A 24026-nucleotide genomic window follows, 5' to 3' on the forward strand; every position below is an offset into this window, starting at 1 on the left:
GGTCAAAAATCAAAATGGGCAAAATTTGAGCGTTTGTGGGCAGGGTAATTAAAATTCAAATAAACTGTCTAATGAAATAAAAATTAATCTATTTTCACCAGATTTCACAATGAATACAAATTTATACAGGGTGGGCCAAAGAAAAGAGTTCACCTTGATATTTGACAGTTATTAGATTTAAAGGGAATGCCGAAACAGGTCGATTTTTATTTTTAAATTAAAATTTTTTTTATATTATATTTCATACGTCTCCATGACGTGTCATCGTCAGTGACGTACGTCATCCACCTGTGCGTGATGATGTAATCGATTATTGTTTTAATGGTAATAGGGGTCGTATGTTATCTCATTTGAAAGAATGTTCAATTCTCTGTTCAGTAGTATAAACAATAATATAATTATTTATACAGGGTGGCCAAAAAATAATTTTTGAATTAAATTAATTGACACAAAAAGTAGAATGTATGTAATTTATTTAACTCAAAATACATTTTATTGCTGTCATAAAATAGAAAAACTAGACTGCATAAACTTCACTGATGATGCATAAAAATGCTGAAATAGTTGCTATATGGAGATGGTAGTCCAACTCTAAATCGAATATAAACAAAACCTGCCTTGAACCCTTTTTAATCTTTTTCATTTTACTCAGTTTTTGAGTATTTAGAAACTGTCTTTCGGTCCTTTTCCTAGACGAAGAGAAGGTAAATGCGTGGCCTAAGTGTCCTTTATTTGCTTTCTCCTATTTTCGTCGTCTCTACGTTATTATATATTGTAAAATCCGGGGATATGGGATGCAGCCAGAAAGCAGTTTATTAACGAAAAGTCTTAGATTTAAAATATTGTTTATTATATTTTTATTTCAATTATTCTAATTGTTTAAAAAGTAGTAAACTTTGTATCTGGGGCTTTTCGTTGTTTTCCTCGTAATACGAGAGATGTCGCTGGATTGCGTCTCAAAAGGTGGGTTCATTGCATCGCGATGGTTTGCCTTAAAAGAGGCAGAATGTTTGTATTCCCTTCAGAGTTGTGACTGCATAAACTTCACTGATGATGCATAAGGATGCTGAAATAGTTGCTATATGGAGATGGTAGTCCAACTCTGAATCGAATATAAACAAAACCTGCCTTGAACCCTTTTTAATCAGAAAAAAAAATTATTTGGCAAATAAACATTGCTTTTCGCTTAAATTATATGTTACAAACTGTCAAGAGGTAAGTGGGAGGCTGTTTGTGATTTAATTTAAGCGAAAAGAAATGTTTATTTGTGAAATAAAATGTTTTTCTATTTTCTGACAGCAGTACAATGTATTTTTAGTTGCCACAACACCCCTATTAACATTTAAAAAAATCATCGATTACGTCATCACGCTTTGATGGATGACGTCACGTAGTATGAAATATATTATCCCAAAAAGTTGCAATATAATAAAAATAAAAATGTATCTATTTCGGCATTTCCTTAAAATCTAATAGGTAAATATTGCTAAATATCGAGTTGGACTCTTTTCTTTGGCCCACCCTGTATAAATTTATATTCATTGTGAAATCTGGTGAAAATAGATTAATTTTTATTTCATTAAACAGTTTATTTGAATTTTAATTACCCTGCCCGCAAACGCTCAAATTTTGACCATTTTGATTTTTGACCATTTTTTCAGGCCTGTAACTTCTATATGACGTAAGTCTGTAACGTAAGTCTGTAAATTTTTACTCTTTATTCTACTTGCTGGGGGCTAACATTCCGCGAAATTTCAAATTTTTTCATGCGTGCCCATCAGAGATATAAGGGGTCAAACTTTGAGATTTTTTTTGAAAAAATTTACTCAAGTCTCAAAGCTCAAACTTTTTTTTATTTAAAGTATGTATGTACGTATGTTTTTTCCAGAAAAAAATTAAAAACCAATATCGGCTTGCCTTATGCTGTTAAAAAAATGCTGAAAATGGAAGTTTATCAGTTTACCTATTCAAACTTTGAGGTTCATTTAAGGCATTAAGGGTAGTTTGAAATTAAATAATGCTATAGGCTGTTTTTTTAGAGCATACTTTTCTAAAAAGTTTGATTTTTGATTTATTGTTCTAGGACAAACCTCAGAAAAAATATTGGCTAGAGCGAAGCCATGTTTTCCGTGAAAATGATCGACACGCTTTAACAAAAATGGTCGTCATCGGCAAACTAAATTTTTAAAAAATAAAATGATTGCAATTTTGTACTCTCTATAGACTGAAAAATAGTCAAGCAACCACCTTTGTACCACTTGGCTTGGATTGACCCCCGGTTTACATGCCCTAACCACATCAGATGTTCTATCTTATTTGTTCGTGATTTCTATGTTCTTGAAAAGTAGCAAACAATCTTACTAATTACTGTAGAAAAAAATCCAGCATTTGAAAAGCAATATCACGTTTATAAAATAACTTTTAATCGTGCATCCATCAGTTTACAATAATTGATATTGTCCTAAAGTTGTCATTTGGTGGAATTGACTCCCCTTTATCTTGATGTATTGTTCATTGACGACGTTGTTACAGATCTCCCGGTGATTGTTGGAGCAGGTTGGCAACTTTGATGAATTTGTTGGAGCAGATGGATCAAAGTCAGGCAGTGAGTTTCGCTAAAGAGCCACAAGAAGGTCAGTATTAATGAATTTCGCTTAATTTATCACTTGGCTTGAGCTGGTATTTTGCTAAGACAGCGGGGGTGTAAATGAATATAATGATTAGATACATACTTCCGTATGCGATGAAACATTTATCAATAATTATCTCATAGATTAATTAACTGGAATAAGATATCACTATTCAGTTTATAGCGAATATACCTAGTGAGGATAAAAATTAAGCTAAATTGAACCAAAACATGAATCAATAATAGTTAATTATACAGAAATATCACATGTCTACACTATCATTCCGTTCACAAAGATAATTCTTTTAAATTAATTGTAACTTAGTAAAAATTTATTTCCATAAAATGTCTTGTGTTCTCACCCTTCCCTTACAGCTTTTTATATCTAACTTCTTATTCATCTCTTCATCTAACACTTCCCTTTTCCCTTTAGGCCAGCAAATGAAGCATTTTTGCTCGCATTTTTTTCGTCCAGCATGGATTTACTTGAAATTTTTATAAAAGGTAGGGAATAGTCCAACGATCATTTTCTATATCATGCCGCTGTACGCTAAAACCTTGGGGGTGGTTGCCACCCCATCTCGAGGGTGGGAATTTTTAATGCATTTTAACCATGTAAATCGATGTAAAAAGTAATTCTAAGAAAAAAATGTTTTTTACGTTTTCTTCGTAAAACTAATATTTTTCTAGTTATTCGCGGTTGAAAGTAACAGTTTTTCGACGAAAAAATCCACCTTTTTTGAGGGTTTTTTGAGAATGACTCGAAAAATATGCATTTAATCAAAAAAACTGTAGATATCAAAGTTGTATCTTTTAGTAACACAACCTAAATTATTTTTCTATAATATTTTTACGACCAATACGAACGGAGATACGGCATGTTAAAGTTAGCTTTTTTCGTCAAATGCATAATTTGAAATATTCAAAGCCAAATAACGGGAAAACTTTACATTTTTCGAGGAAAACTGAAATAATATTTTTTCAAGCATACAATTAGACCTTTCAAAAAATAATAATAAAAAGTTTGTAGCACAAAAATTGAGCGACTTATGATTAAAAAAAAAAGGTCGATACCTGCTTTTCTCTACGAAAAAATCAGTGAAAGCCACCCCCTAACTACCCTCCTAATTAAAAATTGGTCTTCACCTTTCTTCAATTCCTTTTATATTTGCATCAAAAATAGATTTTTTGCAATTTCGTATTTTTCATCTTTTTCTTCAAAATATCTCCGAAAATACTGGAGATACGAACAAAATGAGACTACTAAATTGTAGCTTTTTTAATAACTAAAATTTCCTTGTGCATAGATTTTCATTACAGTGAATAGTTAAGAGAGATATAGCTGTTTAAAACCTCTATTTACGAGCAAATACCCCCTTATTCGAGCCCGTTAAACCCACCCCAATTAAAAACTAAGGAATCTTATGAAATTTAATTTACATATAGCCCGGGAGGTAGTGTCAAATTTAACCGGAGCATTTTAGCATGGCCGTTTTCTTTTTATTTAGTTAGGTGTTCCAAAGCTTATTAACAAATGATGTGTTATTAGCTTATTAACAAAGAAACGGTAAAATGTGAAACTTGATGGAAAAACGCTACACCTTATAATATGTCAAATATTTATATATTATATGAATGTTTGTCTGTATGCCCCTTATCGAATCGTAAACTATGCGTTTGATCATATGATGACCTCAAGCAAAGTTGTTGTACATGAACCCGGGAAGGTTTCTGAGTTAATACGACCAATCTAAGTAATCATTATTTACGCAGACACCACAAAAACCATATTGTTTATTAGAAAAAAAAGTATACGCAATATTTTTGAGTATTTTATGGCTTTCTGGTAATTTTTAGGTTTTTAATTTTTAAACATTATTTTTTAGTTCTAAGGCGGTACGAAGTTTGCCGGGTCAGCTAGTTAATAATAAAAAATATTCTTGAACTATGTAGTTTGCCAAAGATTAAAAAGTATAAATCATTAATTTATGAATTTTAGATTGTAAGAAAAAAGCGTCAGCTGAATATATATGATCAAATGGAAAGTTTACGATTCTATAAAAGACATACAGACTGTTTTATATTGTGTCGTATAAATAATAAAAACGTGGTATTATCAAAAAATAATTATTTTCCAAATCAAAATGTCAATTTTAAAAACAAAAAAGATTTTCTGGGCCAGGAATTGAACCCGAGTCGTCTGGGTGAAAGCCAGTAGCTAGGTACTCTTGGCTATTATAAACGTAAGTCATGGAGATAAATATTTGACATATAAGTTGTAGCGTTTTTCCTTCAAGTTTCACATTTTACCTTTTCTTGGCTAAAATCCCCGGATTTGGGCCAGCTGACACATAATTTGTTAATAAGCTTTGGAACACGTAACTAAATAAAAAGAAAACAGCCATGCTAAAATGCTCCGGTTAAATTTGACACTACCTCCCGGGCTAATAGTTTTATAGCTCTTCAAAAATCCTATAAAATCATTTTTGAAAAAACTTTTTATGGCCAAAAATGAAGGAGCTAAGTTTATAAAACGAATTTTTGTTTTCGAAAAATTTGAATAGTCCGCTTATATAATTTTCAATGTATGTAATATAGTCGGTTCGCTAAACTCAGACACAACTGGCTAGTGATTTTAGTAAGTAATTTTGCCAATTTAATAAAATTGGCAAAAAAATAATTACTAAATAGATAATAATTACTAAATAATTAGTAATTTTAGTACAAAAAACAAAAAAATTACCTACTAAAATCATTAGAGTTGTGTCTGAGTTTAGCGAACCGACTATACTTTCTCCACCTGCCTGACCTCAGAGTAGGATATGGAAAGATATACTTTGGTAATTACGTGAGAGAATGGGTCTAGGACATAAATTCTTCCAGGTATCAGGCTATTGGAAGATAACTAAGGTTCACTTGGGCTGGGTCGCAGTTTGAAGTAGATCTATCTTCTACTGGGAACGTAAAAGAGTAGGTTTCTACCTGCTACCTGTCAAGAAACCATACAACGATAGAACTTTTATATGACAATTGCCACATCCCACATCTACTGACGTGACGCAAAGAAATAACGCTATAATTCAAATTATCGAAACGAGAAGAGTTAAATGCATTAAAATATTTGATAGACAGATAAATGAAGACACAGACACCCCTTAGAAAGATGGGGTGATGTTCAAAGTTAGAGACACTGTCTGCTGGAAGTACTGTATCGTTCTAACATTTGTTTCTAAACACAAGTTCAAGTTCAAATTGCTGTTTTCATATTTATCGAGGATCTTAATTCCACATTAAAAACCCAATTTAAGAAAAAAATATAACTGCAAAGCCATTGTTTTTTATTCTCACACCAAACAATAAAAAAGATTTCTGGGAACTTTCTTAAATGTACCAAAGAACGGTAATCACATCGGTTATCCATAACATAACAACAAGTCCGTTTCTCGCTGCTATTGTCCGACCGAAATTTTCGTGTCTTACGTGTATTTAAATTGAGTTATTATTTTAATATTCCGTATTAGTGTAACTGTTTTTTTGTTATTTATTATTGAGCGCAATTAGAAAGAAACGTACGAGTGGGCGTCTTTATATCAGTATCTCACTGGTAAAACTTAATAGTCTAAGATCCCACTGCAGAATCACTATCTTCATTCATAAGTTAGTTAATTAAAATCACGTTTTTATGTAAATTTAGGGGCCGGTTATTCGAACCCTAATCAAAAATGGAATCAACTGATCATTATCAAATATTTAATTACTGTCATTAACTGTCAATGTCAACTTTGTTTGGATTGCTGAAAACATAATTGATTACAATTATGAGATTTATTGATCAATTATGTTAATAACTTATGTTAATTAATAATTAATTAATCAATCAATTATGTTAATTATCATAATGATAATTAACATTACTGTTTTACTGTTTTTATGGATGGCACATTGAGGTCTTGCTCTATCACATAGTTTGGCACGTACCAAGGGGCATTCAGCATTGTTTTAAGGACTTTGTTCTGGACTCTCTGCAGTATTTCTAGGTTAGTTTGACTGGCTGTCCCCCAAAGTTGGATACCATAGTTGTCCACACTGGTTTTAATATAGTTTTATATATCAGCAGTTTGTTTTCAAGAGATAGCTGAATTTTATTACATTTCTCGGAATTTTATTCCTAGTTGTTTTCTTTTTGTAAAAATGTGCTTTTGCCAAGTTAATCTCCTATCAAGATGGATTCCTAGGTACTTGACAGTATCGGTTTGTGGGAGTTGCGTTTCATTTAGATGTTACAGATGGACATGTTTGTCTTTTCATGGTGAAGGTTACATGGATGGATTTACTCTCATTCGCCGTTATCTTCCATTTTTTAAGCCATCTTTGTATATTATTAAGGTCTTTCTGAAGGGTTCTGGATGCTGTATTTGGATCATGGTGAGAGACTAGTACAGCAGTGTCATCAGCAAAAGTTGCACACGTTGTTCTGTTACTTGTGGGTAGGTCAGCAGTGTAGAGCAAGTACAATATCGGTCCCAAGACACTTCCTTGTGGTATTCCGGCTTTTATTGGTCTTAGGCTTGTGTATTCATTATCCTGCTTGACTAGGAAATGTCGGTTGGAAATATAGCTTTTTAGAGTTTGATAAAAAGGATGGGGAAGGTTTTTCTTTAGTTTAAAGAGCATACCAGCATGCCATACCTTGTCGAAGGCCTGACCAATGTCCGGGAATGCAGCAGAACAATACATTTTATTTTCTAGATCACTTCTGATGTGTTTTACCAGTCTATGTACCTGTTCTATCGTTCCGTGTTGTGTTCTGAACCCAAATTGGTGTTGGGAATTAGTTTCCTTTCTTCTATAACTGGGGATAATTGTTTAACCCGGCACCTACCACGTGGGGTGCTGCTAGCACCCCATAACACATTTTTATCAAATATTTGGTATTTCAAGTTTGTTAACCGTGCTGTGCGTCATAGTAGCTTTATATAATATTATATAGCATAGATCTGTTTGCGTTTTAAGTGGTTCTTTAGTGCCATTCTGAACTTTTAGCTCTAAAGTGGAATCGGGGTGTCATCATCTGGCAGTTTAAGTTTTAAATTTTTTTTTGTGTTTTTGATAAACAGGTCAGATTTACATTTTTTATTGTAACAACTGATTTAAATCATTAATATAGTCTCTATACTCAATAAATCTTAATTTTTTTAGATATTTTACTTCATTTTATTTATTATGGGTTGGTACTTGCTAATTTGCTTATCACACCTTTTTAATTTTATTTTTTAACTTTTATAATATATTAGTAGCTAATAAGTTAATAAAGCATGTTTTTTTTATATACTTGTGTAACTCAACACAATATTTTGTTTATAAAGTAAAATTTTTAAGGGGTGATGTGAGCACCCCACGTGGAAGTTGGCGCCTTGCAAAGCCACGTGGCAGGTGCCGGGTTAAGGAGAAGTTTTTCCAAGATTTTTGATAGAAGAGGTAGCAGGCTTATTGGTCTGTATGAAGTCACCTGAGTTTTTTTTTCCCTGGCTTAGGTATGAGAATAATTTGAGCAACTTTCCATTGTTCTGGGTAGTAACCTAGCCTAAATATTGCATTAAATACTTGCGTTATCATTTTCAGACCTTTGCATGTCAATTGCTGCAGTACTTTCCCGTTGATCAGGTCATACCCTGGAGCTTTTTTTGGACTGGGCACTTACTTGCTTCCATACAGCCATGATGTGAACAAGTCAAATTGAGCTCAATGGTACCTCGAGCATGAAACATTGGATATTTTAAACATCCGTGTTTAAGTTCACATTTTATTTCTATGTTCCTGTGACGGATTAATTATAAAGGGTATTTACCAAAACACTGATGATGATCGGTAAACCGATTGAAAACTATTTCTGTTTCGTGATGTAGCCCTGTATAGGGATTGTAACAAATATATATTTTATAAAGGATTTTATGGTTTTTGAAGTTATTCTTCTTTAGGCGCGATGCGATTGAGAGTAAAATTTCATAAATCTGCGCGCATGCGCACACCTACAGTAATAGTTCGTTGCTAATCGTTCAAGATAGGTATGTATGTAAAGTTGACACCATCTTATCGTCCGTTCGGCAAATTCAAACAAAAATATAACTCCAGACGATCTTTTACCACCTTTAGTCCAGACAAATTAATATATGTATTTAATATATTTTTACCACCAAAAATGAGATGTTTTAATCAAATATTGCTTCAATTATAATCTGCAGAATAATTTTGAATCACGTTCCGCTAATGAACTTGCTTTTTTGTCCTTAAAAGTAGAAAAAAAGTTTCAATTCTGTTGCTTAATATTTCATCTAAATATAATCGTCTATCAATTTTAACTATACTAATCCCCAAGTATACATTTTCAAGTGTTAAACTGATTGATTTACGATGAGTAACCCGGTTGTAAAAATACCGGCATGTGCCTTAACAAAGGGACATCGGTTTACTCGAATTTCATAACATACAAATGTTATCTGTTTTAATTTGCCGACGGGCGAAATATCTATGGACCCGACTTTATTTGCATCAGTGCAAATAAGTCATTAAAAGAATATATTAGTGTTTTTAGTAAATGTATTATTTATTATAATTTTTGGAGTTGTCTTTCTCTGTAGTAAGATAATAAAATATTATGTAGCTATAACATTTTTATATGTCTATTTGTCACCGTGTTGTGTAATTATATCCGAAACTTACGTGTCATTTAAAGAAGCTCGGTGGCGTAGTTGGTAGAGCGTTGGGTCGGTGATTGGAAGGTCGCACCGGTCGCGGGTTCCAATCCTGGACGATTCATATTTTTTTTAATTTTTGGTTGTTTTAATAAAATTTTTTTGAAAGTGGTAGATAAGAAAGTTAATTTAATATTTAAATAAAATACAAATAACCTGTTAAGTATACTTACTTCGTTGAAATTATATATAATAGAAGAATTACTTCTTACGTGCGTACAAAGTACACACACATTCTTTTTTTGTAATAAATGGTATACAGCCAACTACAGGAAATTTTTTCCTCGTGGATCTTAAACGGTTACACTAACTGCTCAAAGTGATCCTAAATCGATTATCCACTAATGCCTCTCGTAGATACACTGCCCAGCCCACATTAACGTCGAGTATTAGTGCGTTTAATCGATACAATGCATTTTCATACAACTCCCGGTCGAGAGGCGGTTGATTATCCAAGAAATTAACATTAATAAATACATTAAGAACAATAAGAGCCCAAAGAAAAACCAATTACAGAGTAGTGTATACAAACTGACATGTGATATAACTATCCAAAAATTTACATAGGTCAAACTGGCAGAACATTTAACAAACATATGGCAGAACACTTTCACTTTCTAGATTAATAAACAGTTTCAAATCCTCCATATTCAATATAAAGGCCACAATCTTATAAAAAAGAATGTGTGTGTACTTTGTACGCACGCAAGAAGTTATACTTCTATTATTATGATTTCAACGAAATTAATATACTTAACAGGTTATTTTTATTTTATTTAAATAATAAACCAACTTTCTTTACCTACCAGTTTTAAAAACATTTTATTAAAACGATACCAAAAATATAAAAAAAAAATATGAATCGTCCGGGATTTGAACCCGGGACCTCTTGATCTCCGGTCACATGCTCTACCATTGAGCTATATCCCTTTTGCTTTGACAGGTTACAAGATTTCTCATACATACTGACAAATTTAATACAAAAATATTTTAAATATACTTACTATTATTATAATAGTATATCAACGATATAGTATTCAACGAGCATGTAATGATGGCTATTACTCACGATGATGAAGTTTGCGACACGAGCCGTAGGCGAGTGTCGTAATTCATCAGAGTGAGTAATAGCCATTACATGCGAGTAGAATACTATACTTTTTCTACGACCTTTTTTTATTTTAATTAGTAAAAAAATTAATTATCAACTACTCGAGATTTAAATTATAATAATTTACAAGAATACCTAAATGCTATTTACCCCTAGTACGTGGCTGAATAATTGATTGCCTACTATTACCAAATTATTATTTATTGTAAAAATACAACTAGAAATAGTCAATATAAGTTCTATTTGTTTCCGAAAAATTATAAGCTTAAATTTGTACCTACTGTCAATTAATCTAATAAATAGGAAATGGCTGTTGTCGGTGGACGTATTTCAATAGTTATACTTAATATTTATTTACATTTAACTATAGAGTGTCCCAAAAGTAGTGGAACGGTCGCATATTTCGCGAATTAAACATCGGATCGAAAAACTGAAAAATACGTGTTCAATCATTTTCAAAAATCTATCCAATGACACCAAACACTAACCCCCACTACACCCCTTGGCGGTGGGGTGGGGGGTAACTTTAAAATCTCAAATGGAAACCCCTAGTTTTCTTGCAGATTTGGATTGGTTACGTAAAAGTAAGTAACTTTTATTCAAGACATTTTTTCGAACTGTGGATAGATGGCGCTACAATTGGGAAAAACGATTTATCCTGATACCATAGGTAAATTATAGAAACGGTCTAATATCTCGAGAAATACACTTCCAAATGAGAAACAAAAAAAAAGGTTTTTAATACTTTTCGAAAACCTATCGAATAACACTAAACATGACCCTCCAACCCACCCCCTAGAGGTGGGGTGGGGGGTAACTTTAAAATCTTAAATAGCAACCTCCACTTTTTATTACAGATTCGGATTCGTCATGAAAAATTAAGCAACATTTATTCGAAACATTTTTTAGAATTGTTGATAGATGGCGCTTTAATTGGAAAAATACGATTTATTAGCGCCATCTATCAGCAATTTTAAAAAATGTTTCGACTAAATGTTATTTAATTTTTTATGACGAATTCGAATCTGCAATAAAAAGTGGGGGTTGCTATTTAAGATTTTAAATTTACCCCCCACCCCATCTCCACGGGGTGGGTTAGAAGGTCATGTTTGGTGTTTATCGATAGGTTTTCGAAAAATATTAAAAACTTGTTTTTTGGTTTCTCATTTGGAAGTGTATTTCTCGAGATATTAGACCGTTTCTATAATTTACCTATAATATCAGGATAAATCGTTTTTTCCAATTGTAGCAATATCTATCCACAGATCGAAAAAATGTCTTGAATAAAAGTTCCCTACTTTTACGTAACGAATCCAAATCTGCAAGAAAAACTAGGGGTTTCCATTTGAGATTTTAAAGTTACCCCCCACCCCACCTCCAGGGGGTGTAGTGGGGGTTGGTGTTTGGTGTCATTGAATAGATTTTTGAAAATGATTGAAAACGTATTTTTCAGTTTTTCGATCCGATGTTTAGTTCGCGGAATATTCGACCGTTCCTCTACTTTTGGGACACCCTATATAATATAATAATATAACTATACATAATATGTTATAACATATTTTTACACAATATAACTTGAAAAATAAACACAATATTAGTTATAATTTCCAATTAACATAAACAAAATGAGCTAATGTCACTGTCACTAAAATAAATGATAAACGTCAAAAATTTTAGTAAACAAGATATAAACGTAAAAAATATACTGACATTGTTACAGTTAAAATTCCTTTAAAAATTTTTCGAAGTCAATTATTGATATAAATTACAATAATTATTGTATTAAATAAACAACTTTAAGTAATTTTATTTGCAGTTTGTATACGATTAATATTAAAAGGGGCATGTGTCACTTGAATCTAACTTCAGCCCGTGAGTAATGACCCGTGAGTAACTTCAGCCCGTGAGTAATGAATTATTACTCACAGGTACAGTAATGGGTGCTATTATCTATGAAAAAATAGCGAATAATGAGCATGTTATTAAACGGTCGTAGAAAAAATATCTTATTCCCGAGGATGACAAATGCAAAGACACAAAAATTATAATAAATAATGTATGTATGTATGTATCGGTTTTAGAACGTCTTTCGACGTTGTCCGATGCCTAACTTCCACGTCCTTCTATCATCTCATTGGCCATCTCATAAGATCCCTTGTACTCATTGCTTTGGCTGCCCCTTCTTTCCATGTCTTTTTGGGTCTTCCTCGTTTTTTGCAGTTTGGTGGTACCCACTGCATGATCTTTTTGGGCAATATTGTGTCTTCCATTCTTTGAACATGACCATACCAAATCAACTGTTTCCTCTCAATGTCTGTTGTTAAGTAACAATCTATTCCAATTCGTCGTATTACTTCCTCATTTCGAACTTTTTCCCTACGGGATATACCTAACGATCTTCTAAACACATCCATTTCTACAGCTTCTAATTTTTTCCTGTTGTTCTCGGTTATTCTCCAAGTTTCTGTTCCGTAAAGTAGGCTGCTTTTAATAAGTGTTTCATAGATATTGTATTTTCGCTGTATTCCTATTTGGGAGCTCCAAAGTATTCCATTTAGACAGCCAATTGTTCTTCTAGCTTGTGTTACCCTTTTCTTTATTTCCTCATCGTCTTTTCCCGTTCTATCGAAGATTACTCCCAGGTAAGTGTATTCACTACAGGATGTGATTTGTTATCATAAATAACCTATAATGCACCTATAGAGATCGAACAACAAGCAGGATTCCGAGCAGGAAGATCCTGTATCGACCACATCTTCACGCTCAACCAACTCAATGAAAAAAAAGTAGCCAGAGACAGAGAAATACATCTACTATTCGTTGATCTAACTAAGGCATATGATACCGTACCACTTTGTAAATTATGGCAAGTCCTGGAAAAATCCCCTATTAATATAACTTTAATAAAAGCAGTGCAACAATTCTATAACAATATCCAAGCAAACATAAAAATCAACAGCAGATTATCCAATAGCTTCATGGTGAATAAGGGACTACGACAGGGATGCAGCTTATCGCCAACACTGTTTAAAATCTATATAAATGAGGTCCTGCATAAGTGGCGCAAATCGTGTTCTGGAATGGGGATACAGATAAACGACGACTCAACATTATACACACTGCATTTTGCTGACGATCAGGTGGTGATTGCCCAGGATAAAGATGATCTAATATTTATGACAAACCGGCTGTTTCGAGAATACAAAAAATGGGGCCTATACGTTAATATGAAGAAAACCAAATATATGTGTATAGGAGGACAGAAAAGTGAGTTACATCTAGAGGATGATATGGTTATCGAGCCAAGCTCTGATTATGTATACCTTGGAACGAGAATCCAACAAAGTGGAAGGACAGAATTCGAAATAGAGGAAAGAATTATGAAAGGAAAGAAGGTAATAGGAGCTTTGAACTCGCTACTTTGGTCAAAAACCATATCAAAAGAAAAGAAAACACAGCTTTATAATAGCATCTTTAAAAGCGTGGTACTGTATGGATGTGAAACCTGGCAACTGAATAAGCGAACAGAACAGAAGTTGCTTGCACTGGAAATGGACTTCTGGCGAAGATCGGCCTGCATCTCCAGAGTCTCACATATAACGAATGAACGGGTACGAGATGTTATGAATAGAAAAACAAACATAATTGAAGAAGTCCAACAAAAACAACTTTGTTGGTATGGCCATGTACAAAGAATGGAGGAACATCGACTCCCAAAGCTAATAATTGAATGGCAACCCCCGGAAAGAAGGAAAAGGGTCAGACCGAAAACAACCTGGATAAGTGGAATCCAGAAAGCCATGTCTGAGAGAGATCTCCGACCAGGAGATTGGACAGATCGACGCGGCTGGAGAATAGGAACCGGAAGGCGCAGGACGCTATAAACCGGTGTTATATATAAATAATAAATAATACATTTACTAAAAACACTAATATATTCTTTTCACACCTTTTCTTGCACTGATATATTTATACATAACTTGAAAGATTTAGCAACTAAACGGCATACTTTCTGTGTGCGCATGCGCGCAGTATTATGAAATTTTACTCTCAATCGCGCCTAAAGAAGTATAACTTCAAAAAATATTATCTACAGACCACAAAATCTATCTTTGTACAACACATTTGCAAAGGACGTTTGACAAAGTAGAGAGAAAAAATTACTGGTAGAAAGATAGAAAGAGTAAGTAAGAAGTAACAATTTGAGGAATGTGATTTTAGGAGCCTATTTCTAAAAGTTCGTGTATAATATATTTTGAACGATCTTAAACGGTTACACTAACTGCTCAAAGTGATCCTAAATCGATTATCCACTAATGCCTCTCGTAGATACACTGCCCAGCCCACATTAACGTCGAGTATTAGTGCGTTTAATCGATACAATACCGAGAGGCGGTTGATTATCCAAGAAAGTGGCATTAATAAAATAATCGGCTGTGGCATTCTGTGTTTGTTTGTTGGAGAGGTCATTAAAACACATTCCCCGGTAATTGCCCACTACGAATTACACAACCGTTACCTTTTCGATATCAATCTGTCGTACGGGACGTATTTAGGGTTTCCGGTTATCTGCTATACGGCTTTTTTTTCTTCTTAGTTACATGCTGGGTAAAGGCCATTCGCTACAATATTTTGATGGTTTTATTATTTTACGGGATAATTAATTGCCTATTAACAAAAAAAACATATAAATACTAAGTAGCCAGTGTTTTTAAATATAACCTTTGATACTGTATATCATTTATTTTCTACTATCGGCGATTTGGTAGAAAAGCAAGAAAAGGCGAGTAAAAGATGACAAGAATAAAAAACCGCCAAACGCCGTAAAAATGAGTGGTGCATACAATATTCCAGCTACAAAAGATCTGATATGAATATTACGTGGCGCGAAAATGTATTTTCATTTTGATGCAAAACAAAATTCTAGTTCTATTTTAAAAGATTTTTTCATAATATTTGCCCAATTTGAAGTAAAACGCGCCACAAAAGAGTAACTTTGATACAGTTTAAATTTTGAAACTCTTTTGTGGCGCGTTTACTTCAAATTTAGCAAATATTATGAAACAATCTTTTAAAATAAAACTAGAATTTTGTTTTGCATAAAAATGAAAATACATTTTCGCGCCACGTAATATTCATATCAGATCTTTTGTAGCTGGAATATTGTATGCGCCACTCATTTTTACGCCGTTTAGCGGTTTTTTATTCTTGTAACAGGAGTTTTTCAAAGTTATTTATAAACTAAATGCATAAAGTTGAATGCGATGTTTCTGGATTACACGTTAAGCTTTATAAATGGTCGCCTTTGTCGCATTATCTCCCAAGTGATCTAGTGTCCATCGAATGTACACTAGATTTTTTTTCTATTCGAAATAGATTGAAAAAAATATTGGGATGGCCGGTAAATGAACTCAGAATGACCGTTGCCAGATCAAATTAACATCGTAACCACTACAACTACATTAACCATTTAGGGAATAATCGTTAATTGGATTATACTTTTGTAGCTTAATAACTTCTAAACGGTTTAAGCGATTTTGTTCACTAAACATGAGTTTGAAACGTATTGACAAGTAGTATCTTATGCATCTAAGGTCAAGTATGATAACTGAAGCTATTACAGGAATTATTGAGCTTAAAAAAACCGTTTTCCCATAAGAAATAGATTTGATCATACTTATAAAGCCTATAACTTAAAAATTCGAATTTTCCCGGATATAAGGTATAGACCGTTTGATTCGTCTAGAGTCCTTCTACAAACGCTCAGTTATTGGCGTAATTCGTACGTTGAAATTTTGAGTAATTGTCGAAAAACCAAAATTTTCAAAGTTTAGTTTTTCGGCTATACTGAGCCGTGTGTATGTCTGATCCTGACAGCTTAGACACCATTTGAAAGCTTAACTCAACGCTATTGATTTGGTGTATTTACTGTTCTCCTGTCTCTTCTTCAGCCGAAGATATATACCGCCAAAAAATATGCCGTTTTGTACCTACCAAGTCCTATAGCTGGCTTATGGGTAGTCAAAACTCACAAACTACACCGGTTCTGAATCGGCCCTCACCCCCTCTTCAAACACAGAAAAAAATTCAGATCGGTTTAACTTTTCCACACACATACATACATAATACATACATATAGTCCGTCCGCTATAACTTTTCCCATGCGGTACGATTCATTTTCAATCAAATTAAGTCAAAACAGAAAGTGAAACGTACGCCGATGTGTGTAGTACATAGTATACAGTATACAAAATGTATATACACATCGACGTTCGTTTCAATTTATGTTTTGACTTAATTTGATTGAAAATGAATCGTACCGCATGGGAAAAGTTATAGCGGACGGGCTATATCCACAAACATTTTCCATTTTTTAAATAAAAATTGTCTCATATTTCTGAGCTCGGTAACTTTTGAACGGTATAACCGATTTTCAAAATTAGACATGCATTGGAAAGGTAATGATCGCTTCTATTAGAAGCCGCAAAGGTCGGAGTTAAATTTTCGAAGTTTTTGGGAGTTTTGGGGACGAGAACGAAAAACAGACCCTAACTAGGAAGGGCCGTAAAATTCACACCCTTGGACCAAAATGGATGGTTGCCATATGAATGGGTGAGTCTTATGTGAGTAAAAATCTGAAAAAATCAGTACGTTTTTGGACATAACGATGTATGTTTATAATTTTTTCAGGTTTTTTAAAGCAAAGGATCGCTCAGTAAACGCTAAAAATATGACGGGGGGAACACCAAAAAATGGGTTTTTGCGAATTTTGAGGAATTTCCGGCGAGAAAATGGCAAATCTGTCCCAGCCATTCAAAAGAATACACTAAAAACAATTATGTCGCAGCTAGCCAAAAATTACCTACATAACCTAAAATTTTTTTGAAAAATTAAAAAAATTTTCCTGAACTCAATTTCGATCCAAAAAATCTGAAAAAAATCCGTATGTTTTTGGGCATAACAGTATACATTCACAAATTTTTTTATATTTTTTAAAGCAACGGATCGTTAAAAATTTTTTTTTTTTGAAAAAACACCTTTTTTACGTTAAAGGACACCTGGGTCCACATAGGGAGCTAAAAATTTGGTTAGGGGTTTTTAAATATGTACTTTCTATTTCCAAATCCCAAGTAAGAATCCAGCCGAGTGCAGATTTTACCATCTTATCTCGCTATAGCCTTTATTGCCATTGGAACCAAAGCGTAATTTAAGGAGGCCAATAATTATCAAATTCTAAAGCCAGGATCTAACGGCCCGTCGAGTGCCACACTTCGTTCCAATTGTGGGTATATCACGATTCAAAGAAGCTCGGAAACTCTATTCAGGAAGGGTGCAACTTGCCTTATCCCCCATTTAACTTTGATGCTCTCCGATTGTGTGTTATCTATTTTATGTGTGCTGTCTTGTTATGATATACGTTTTTTATTATTGTTATATCTCGCTTGTACATTTGCTTTTTTTTTGAAAATTGTCATGAGTTGGTCGTGATTGACTCTGTCAAACGCCTTTCCATAATCTATAAAGTAGGAATACACATATTTATTCACGTCCAAACGGCGTTGCGTTAATACTTTCTAACAACAAAGACTCACTAATTCCAACTACATTGCGAAATGTACCTTGTTCATTGTACGACAAAGAGCAACTTTGATGACAGAATAGGCAATAAATGCCTTAATCCTGGAGTTTATTTCTCTGGGTCGTTATAATTAGATCACTCAACATATCTATTGCTATAATGTCCAATTTGTTACGGGATAAAATATTTTTGCGATCTTTTCATTCTTTTATTCTTTTATTTTTTTTTTATTTAAATTTATGTGTCTCGGCAGCAATGGCCATTGACACAAACAATATTGGTTATACAATAATTAATTACAATAAGGACTTAAAACTAAATATTATAACAGTTAATTTCTAAATCTTAAATAACATTAGGTAAAAATTATGAAGAAAAAAAATTGGATATACAATCATTGGATACTATAGAGACGTACAACTAATTATAAAATTGCTTCGGTCTTCTTGGGATACTTCGGACGTTGTTTAGTCATAGTAGCAGTTGCATATGAACTAGTAAGATTACTGGAAGAATTGGATCCAGACATGGTGTTGCTAACAGTGGGGGAACATTGATTTAAATTGTTACTCATGTAGTCAAAAGTAACTTGAATTTGTTTATATTAACGCTTTGGATGTCTGGAAATAAGTGATAAACTTAAATACATCACTGAAATACTGGTTGCCTAACCGTTGGCGTCCGTTGGGACGGGATAGCAACAGTGAAAAACTATTGACAGTTTGACACTGAATCTGTTTAAGTTGGAAGATTATTAAGTAAAACATCTCTTACTGACCGAAGTTACAGCTTGTTCTTGATGATTAACACGTAACACAATTGTTATTAGTCACTATTTGAGCGAAAACTAATTTTGATAACTAGTATTTACAGTAATAATTACAAATTTCGGCACCAATTTACAGATCGATACATACACGTTCTGACGTTAGTTTGACAGTCCCTTTTCATTCTTGAAGTTCCTACTTTTATATCTTTGACAAGTTGCACACTTCTGGGTAATCTCCTTGGGAATGCGGTAGTCCTGTCGGCAGATATAGTTTTCTCGAAAAACCAGCCAAACTTTTCTGCTGCCGATAAGTTCATTGTCCTCATGTAATTTTTTTTTATAATTTTCTCCGCCAATGTCTGGGTCACCAAATATAGATCTTTTCCGTCTATTCTCTTAAAAATATATCATTTTCCCTCTCTGTTCTTCTCCTTTCTCTTTCCTCCAGGTCTTCTTGGTTTGTTCGTATCTCATTTAAAGAAAATACACCTTTGTCTTGTGTTTGTTTAGTCCCACATTTAACGTAACTGCTTCCTTTTTTCGTGTGTCTTCATCTCATGTGAGAGCGTCGGCTATGATGTTATCTTTTCCTTTGATGTATCGGAACTCAAAATCATATTCCTGTAATAACAGGATGCCTCTATGTATTCGATTATTCACTAATCGATTCTTCATGATGTGGACCAACGCTACATGATCCGTTTAGATTGTGAATTTAGCGCCCAACAGATATAACCTTAATTTGTTCACACAAAATAGTACGCTGGCAAACTCTAGTTCTGTCACACTATATTTTCTTTCATGTGTTTTTGTCACCCGAGAGATAAAACATATTGGCACTTCTTGTTCGTTTTGTATTTGCGACAATACTCCTGCAAATTTTTGGATAGACGCATCTGTTCGAAGTATAAAGGGTAGATTATAATAATATATGGGGTGATATATGTTTGTTTCTTTTGAAAATTCTTCTTTTAAAATTTGGAACGACTTCTCCTGTTCTTCTTTCCAATTCCATTGTATCTCTTTCTTTAGTAATTTTAATAAAGGTATTTCCTTTTGACTTAAATCGGGTATTAATCTTTTGAAATAATTAATCGTGCCTATCAAACCTCTTAACGTTTTCAAATTTGTTGGTCTTGGGTATTCGTCGATGAGCTTGACTCGGTCTTCAGCTAAACTAATTCCTTTCGTGTCCAATTTGAAGCCCAAATAGATCACTTCCTTTTGGAAAAATTGAAATTTTTCGATGTTCAATTTTAATCAGGCTGTATCCAGGGTTGGCAGGTTTAAACCAACATGCTTAAAAACTTGGTTTAAACCATGGTTTAAAAATCAACTGTTTTTTTAAGAAAAAAACCTGGTTTTTTTATTGAACCTCCAAACTGATGTTTTTATTTAAAGTTTTTTATACAGCTGCCGCAAATGAATAAAATTAAGATAAATAAATTCTATTTGTTACTTTCGAACTTATAGGGGAGTGCAATTAGAACGAAAACATGCATTGTTTCGGAAAAATTCAAACAAGCTTATATTTTTCTAAAACTTTTTTTGTTAGTTTACATGTTAAAGTAAAAAGTTCTACTCGCAGATTTGGCCCCTAATTGTTTATTAATCGTTTAATTAAACAATAACAATTGTTTTGTATAAATAATTTTAAAAATATTGATAAATTCATTATTCTACTTTAATCAAATATGTTTCTATTTTGTTTTTGATTATGCTAAATCCGAATATGGCATTGCAATTTAAAAATTCTTATACAGAAGCTCTTATACAGTGTGTCTGCGTAGCTAGGAACCACATGGAAAACTTTTTTATTATCAATTTTACGAAAAAAAGTTATTCTTAATAAAATGCTCTGGATAGTCAAAAATCTAAAACTCAACCATCAGATATCAAATTTTATCAATTTTATACGAGTTATGTCAAAAATATAATTTCGTTAGAGAGTAAAGTACCTTTATATTCCAGAATATCAAAAAATGCTATTATGAAAAGTTGTTTGAAATTAGAAACTATGTCTAAATATAAAATTACATCATTCTAATCGAAAAAAAAAATTCAATTTTTTCTCAAATTACGAATGCTCATCATTTTATTACAATTATGATAACTATTTTATTATCACTTTTACGAAAAAAAGTTATTCTTCATAAAATCCTCTCCCTGGTCTAAAATCTAAGATACAATCATCAGATATCAAACTTTTATATACGAGGTATGTAAAAAATATGGATTTTTCTTAAGAGTTAAGTGCCTTTATTATTCACAATATTTCAATTAGAAGGATGTAATTGAACACTAAAACAACTTTTTTAATTCCCAAACAACTTTCTTAATAACAATTTTCGATATTGTGAAATGTAAAGGTACTTTACTCTTGAGTGAAATTCATATTTTTTGACATACCTCGTATAACATTAATTAAATTTGATATTTGATGATTGCATCTTAGATTATATACGATGCAGAGTATTTTATAAAGAATAACTTTTTTTCGTAAAACTGATAATAAAAATGTTATCAATAGGTTTCAAGTTACGCAGACATACTGTATAAGAGCTAAAAAAAATTTTTTGCTGAACATTTATTATTGTTGAAGCTTATTATTAAATGTATTTTAGGTAAGTTTTACAGAAAAAAGTTTTGATCACTTTGTATAAACATTTTTTTAGCTGGTAATTTTCGGTTTTGGTATTACATTTTTCTTATTTTTTTTTTAATTTTCGTAAAAGGAAATAGTTTATTTAATTTCTAAAGTAAAATAATTTAGTGCATTTTAAAGATTACATCCTAAACTTTAAAAAACACTTATAAAACTGTAATAGATATGTTCAAACTTGAGTAATACCGTCTTAAATTGGTGGTAATTCTATATAACTACGAAGATTTCAAAAATTACATTTTTTTGAGACGTCATATCGTTTAAATTAAATTTTTGAGATTTTTTTTGAATGAAACATCATTTAGTAAGATGCTTGAAAGGTAAGTTGTGCAAAATTGAGAGCTTTATAAGAAAAATTGTATTAGTTCCACATTTTTAAATCATGTTTAAACAAAATTCATGTAAGGCTCACTTTCCGCCCACACCGTACTTACGCCCATACATTTTATTTCTTTCTATTATAACCATAAGATAGCTTAATTGTTCTTCTTTCATGTTCAATTTGTAAAATTTTATTTGATCACTTAGTTAAAGAATTACATTAAAATAACTCAACCGTGCACTTCGCCGTACGTTAGTTTACAGTGCGCCAATGTTTGTGAGAAGGGTGACTTTAGCGTTATAAATAAAAAATTATAGAAGATGCAGATTTAATTTTAGAAAATTCTTTATATAAGGTTTTTTTTTAAACTTTTCTGAATTTTTCAATGGTCAAGTCAGTTTTTTTCTAAAATGTATATCTCGGAGTTATTTAAAAATACATCAAATTTCGCAGTTCATTTGTTTAATAAAAAATGAAGCACCCACTTCTCGAGTAGAACTTTTTGATATGTTGTTTATTAAACATTTCTTAATGAAATTAATGAAAATCTATATGCACTCCCCTATTAGCTATTTTGAAAATGTTTTGATACGTTTGAAGATGTTTTTTTGTTATTTTAATTTTTTGTGTGTGTAAATAAAAATAAACGTTGTCTTAATCATTTTTTTCATTGTTTATTACTACTATTTTATAAAATAATTTATTCGTTTTTAAAGTATTTAGACTTATGATACTTTGTATCAAATAAACCTGGTTTAAGCAAAATAAACCCTGGTTATTTTGGTTTTTTTGAAAACACCTTGGATTTTGCCTACCCTGGCTGTATCCAATTCTACCAGAATTACTGTTATATATTTCAAATGACTCTGTTTTTCTCGAGTGACCGTACTCGAATCGAACTATTCAAAAATTCTCTTATTAAAAACAGGGTTGGAAAAAACCCGGGTTTTTTTTAAAGCCCAACCCGACGGGTTTTTTAGGGTTTTTTCGGGTTTTTTTGGGGATTTTCAGTTTTTTATTTAGATTTGATATATAGTTCCTGCTCTATCAAAAGTTTTACAAAAATTATGCATTTTATTGCAAAAATAATAAAATAACAAAATATGCTTACAAAATAAAGCAATGTCAGCAATTTATAAGCAACTATCACATATATGTTGAAATTAGGACAGAGAAGGAGCAAGAATTTGATAAAAATATCTCCAAAATATTAGATAATGTCGCCATATATAGAGAGGCTCTGTATTTGCAAAAACATCTTGCCGTTATTGTGAAAGCTCTAGACAGATTCCAAAGCGATTCTGTAAACATTTCTGATGCAGTAGAAATATGGAAAGATGCCCTCGACCATGATTTGTTACAGTCATACAGACAAGAAATAAAAAAGAGATATGACTTTGCCATTCAACCATTTCACCTTTTTGCAAATACTATGGATCACAAATGCATAGGAAAACGACTTACAGGGGAAGAAGAGGAAACAGTCGAACAATGGGTTGCATCGAATCTTTCTGATGAGTTTTTGGCAGTGATGTTGTCATTCAAGATAAGGATACAGATATGTTCCCCGCAACACTTTTCAAAGAAGAACTTGTCAAAAAATTCTCAGCAAAGAAATGGTGGAAGCTGATATCAATAAAAAATAAAAAAAAAAACAAATAAAATACCATATGAATTTTGTATTTATATGTTATCTTTGTTCTCATGTCCAGCTTCATCTGCATCTATTGAGCGGATTTTTTCTTCATATGGATTAATATGGACTAAGCTTCGCAACAGATTGGGTGCCGATAGAGCTGCAAACTTGGTGAAAATATATAATCATTTAAGAACCGAGTCCTCGTCCTCGACCGAGTCTAACGAATAACGAATGGGAATTGGGAATGTGACAAAAATACAGATTTTGATTTTCCTGATAACTAATATGCTTTGCTGATGCTTTGTTTAACAAGAAACTTGTTTATTTTTTTATTTGTCTATATACCATGTTTAAAATAAGTGTTTTATTAGTTTAGTTTCAGTTTCTCTCGTTTTGTATTCACCTACTACTTACTTCATGGTATTTATGCTAGTTTTTGTTTTTATTCAGAAATAAATATGACGTTCATTCAACTGAAAATTTGCTGTTTTTGAAAAAACCCCAAAAAACCCAATAATAGTGGGTTTTATCAATTGAAAAAACCCGAAAAAACCCGCTGG

General features: G+C 32.4%; 1 protein-coding gene across 4 annotated transcripts in view; it reads left to right on the forward strand.

Moving 5' to 3' along the window:
• LOC114326188 (telomerase-binding protein EST1A-like) overlaps positions 1-24026 on the forward strand; it is a 412813-nt gene that overhangs the window by 255081 nt on the left and 133706 nt on the right. For all 4 annotated transcript variants that reach the window (XM_028274455.2, XM_050648854.1, XM_050648853.1 and 1 more), the window contains one exon: positions 2533-2633. In XM_028274455.2, coding sequence (XP_028130256.2) covers positions 2533-2633 — 101 coding nt within the window. The remainder of the gene's footprint in view (positions 1-2532; positions 2634-24026) is intronic.

This window comes from Diabrotica virgifera, chromosome 4 (genome assembly GCF_917563875.1).
Source record: "Diabrotica virgifera virgifera chromosome 4, PGI_DIABVI_V3a".
NCBI lineage: Eukaryota > Metazoa > Arthropoda > Insecta > Coleoptera > Chrysomelidae > Diabrotica > Diabrotica virgifera.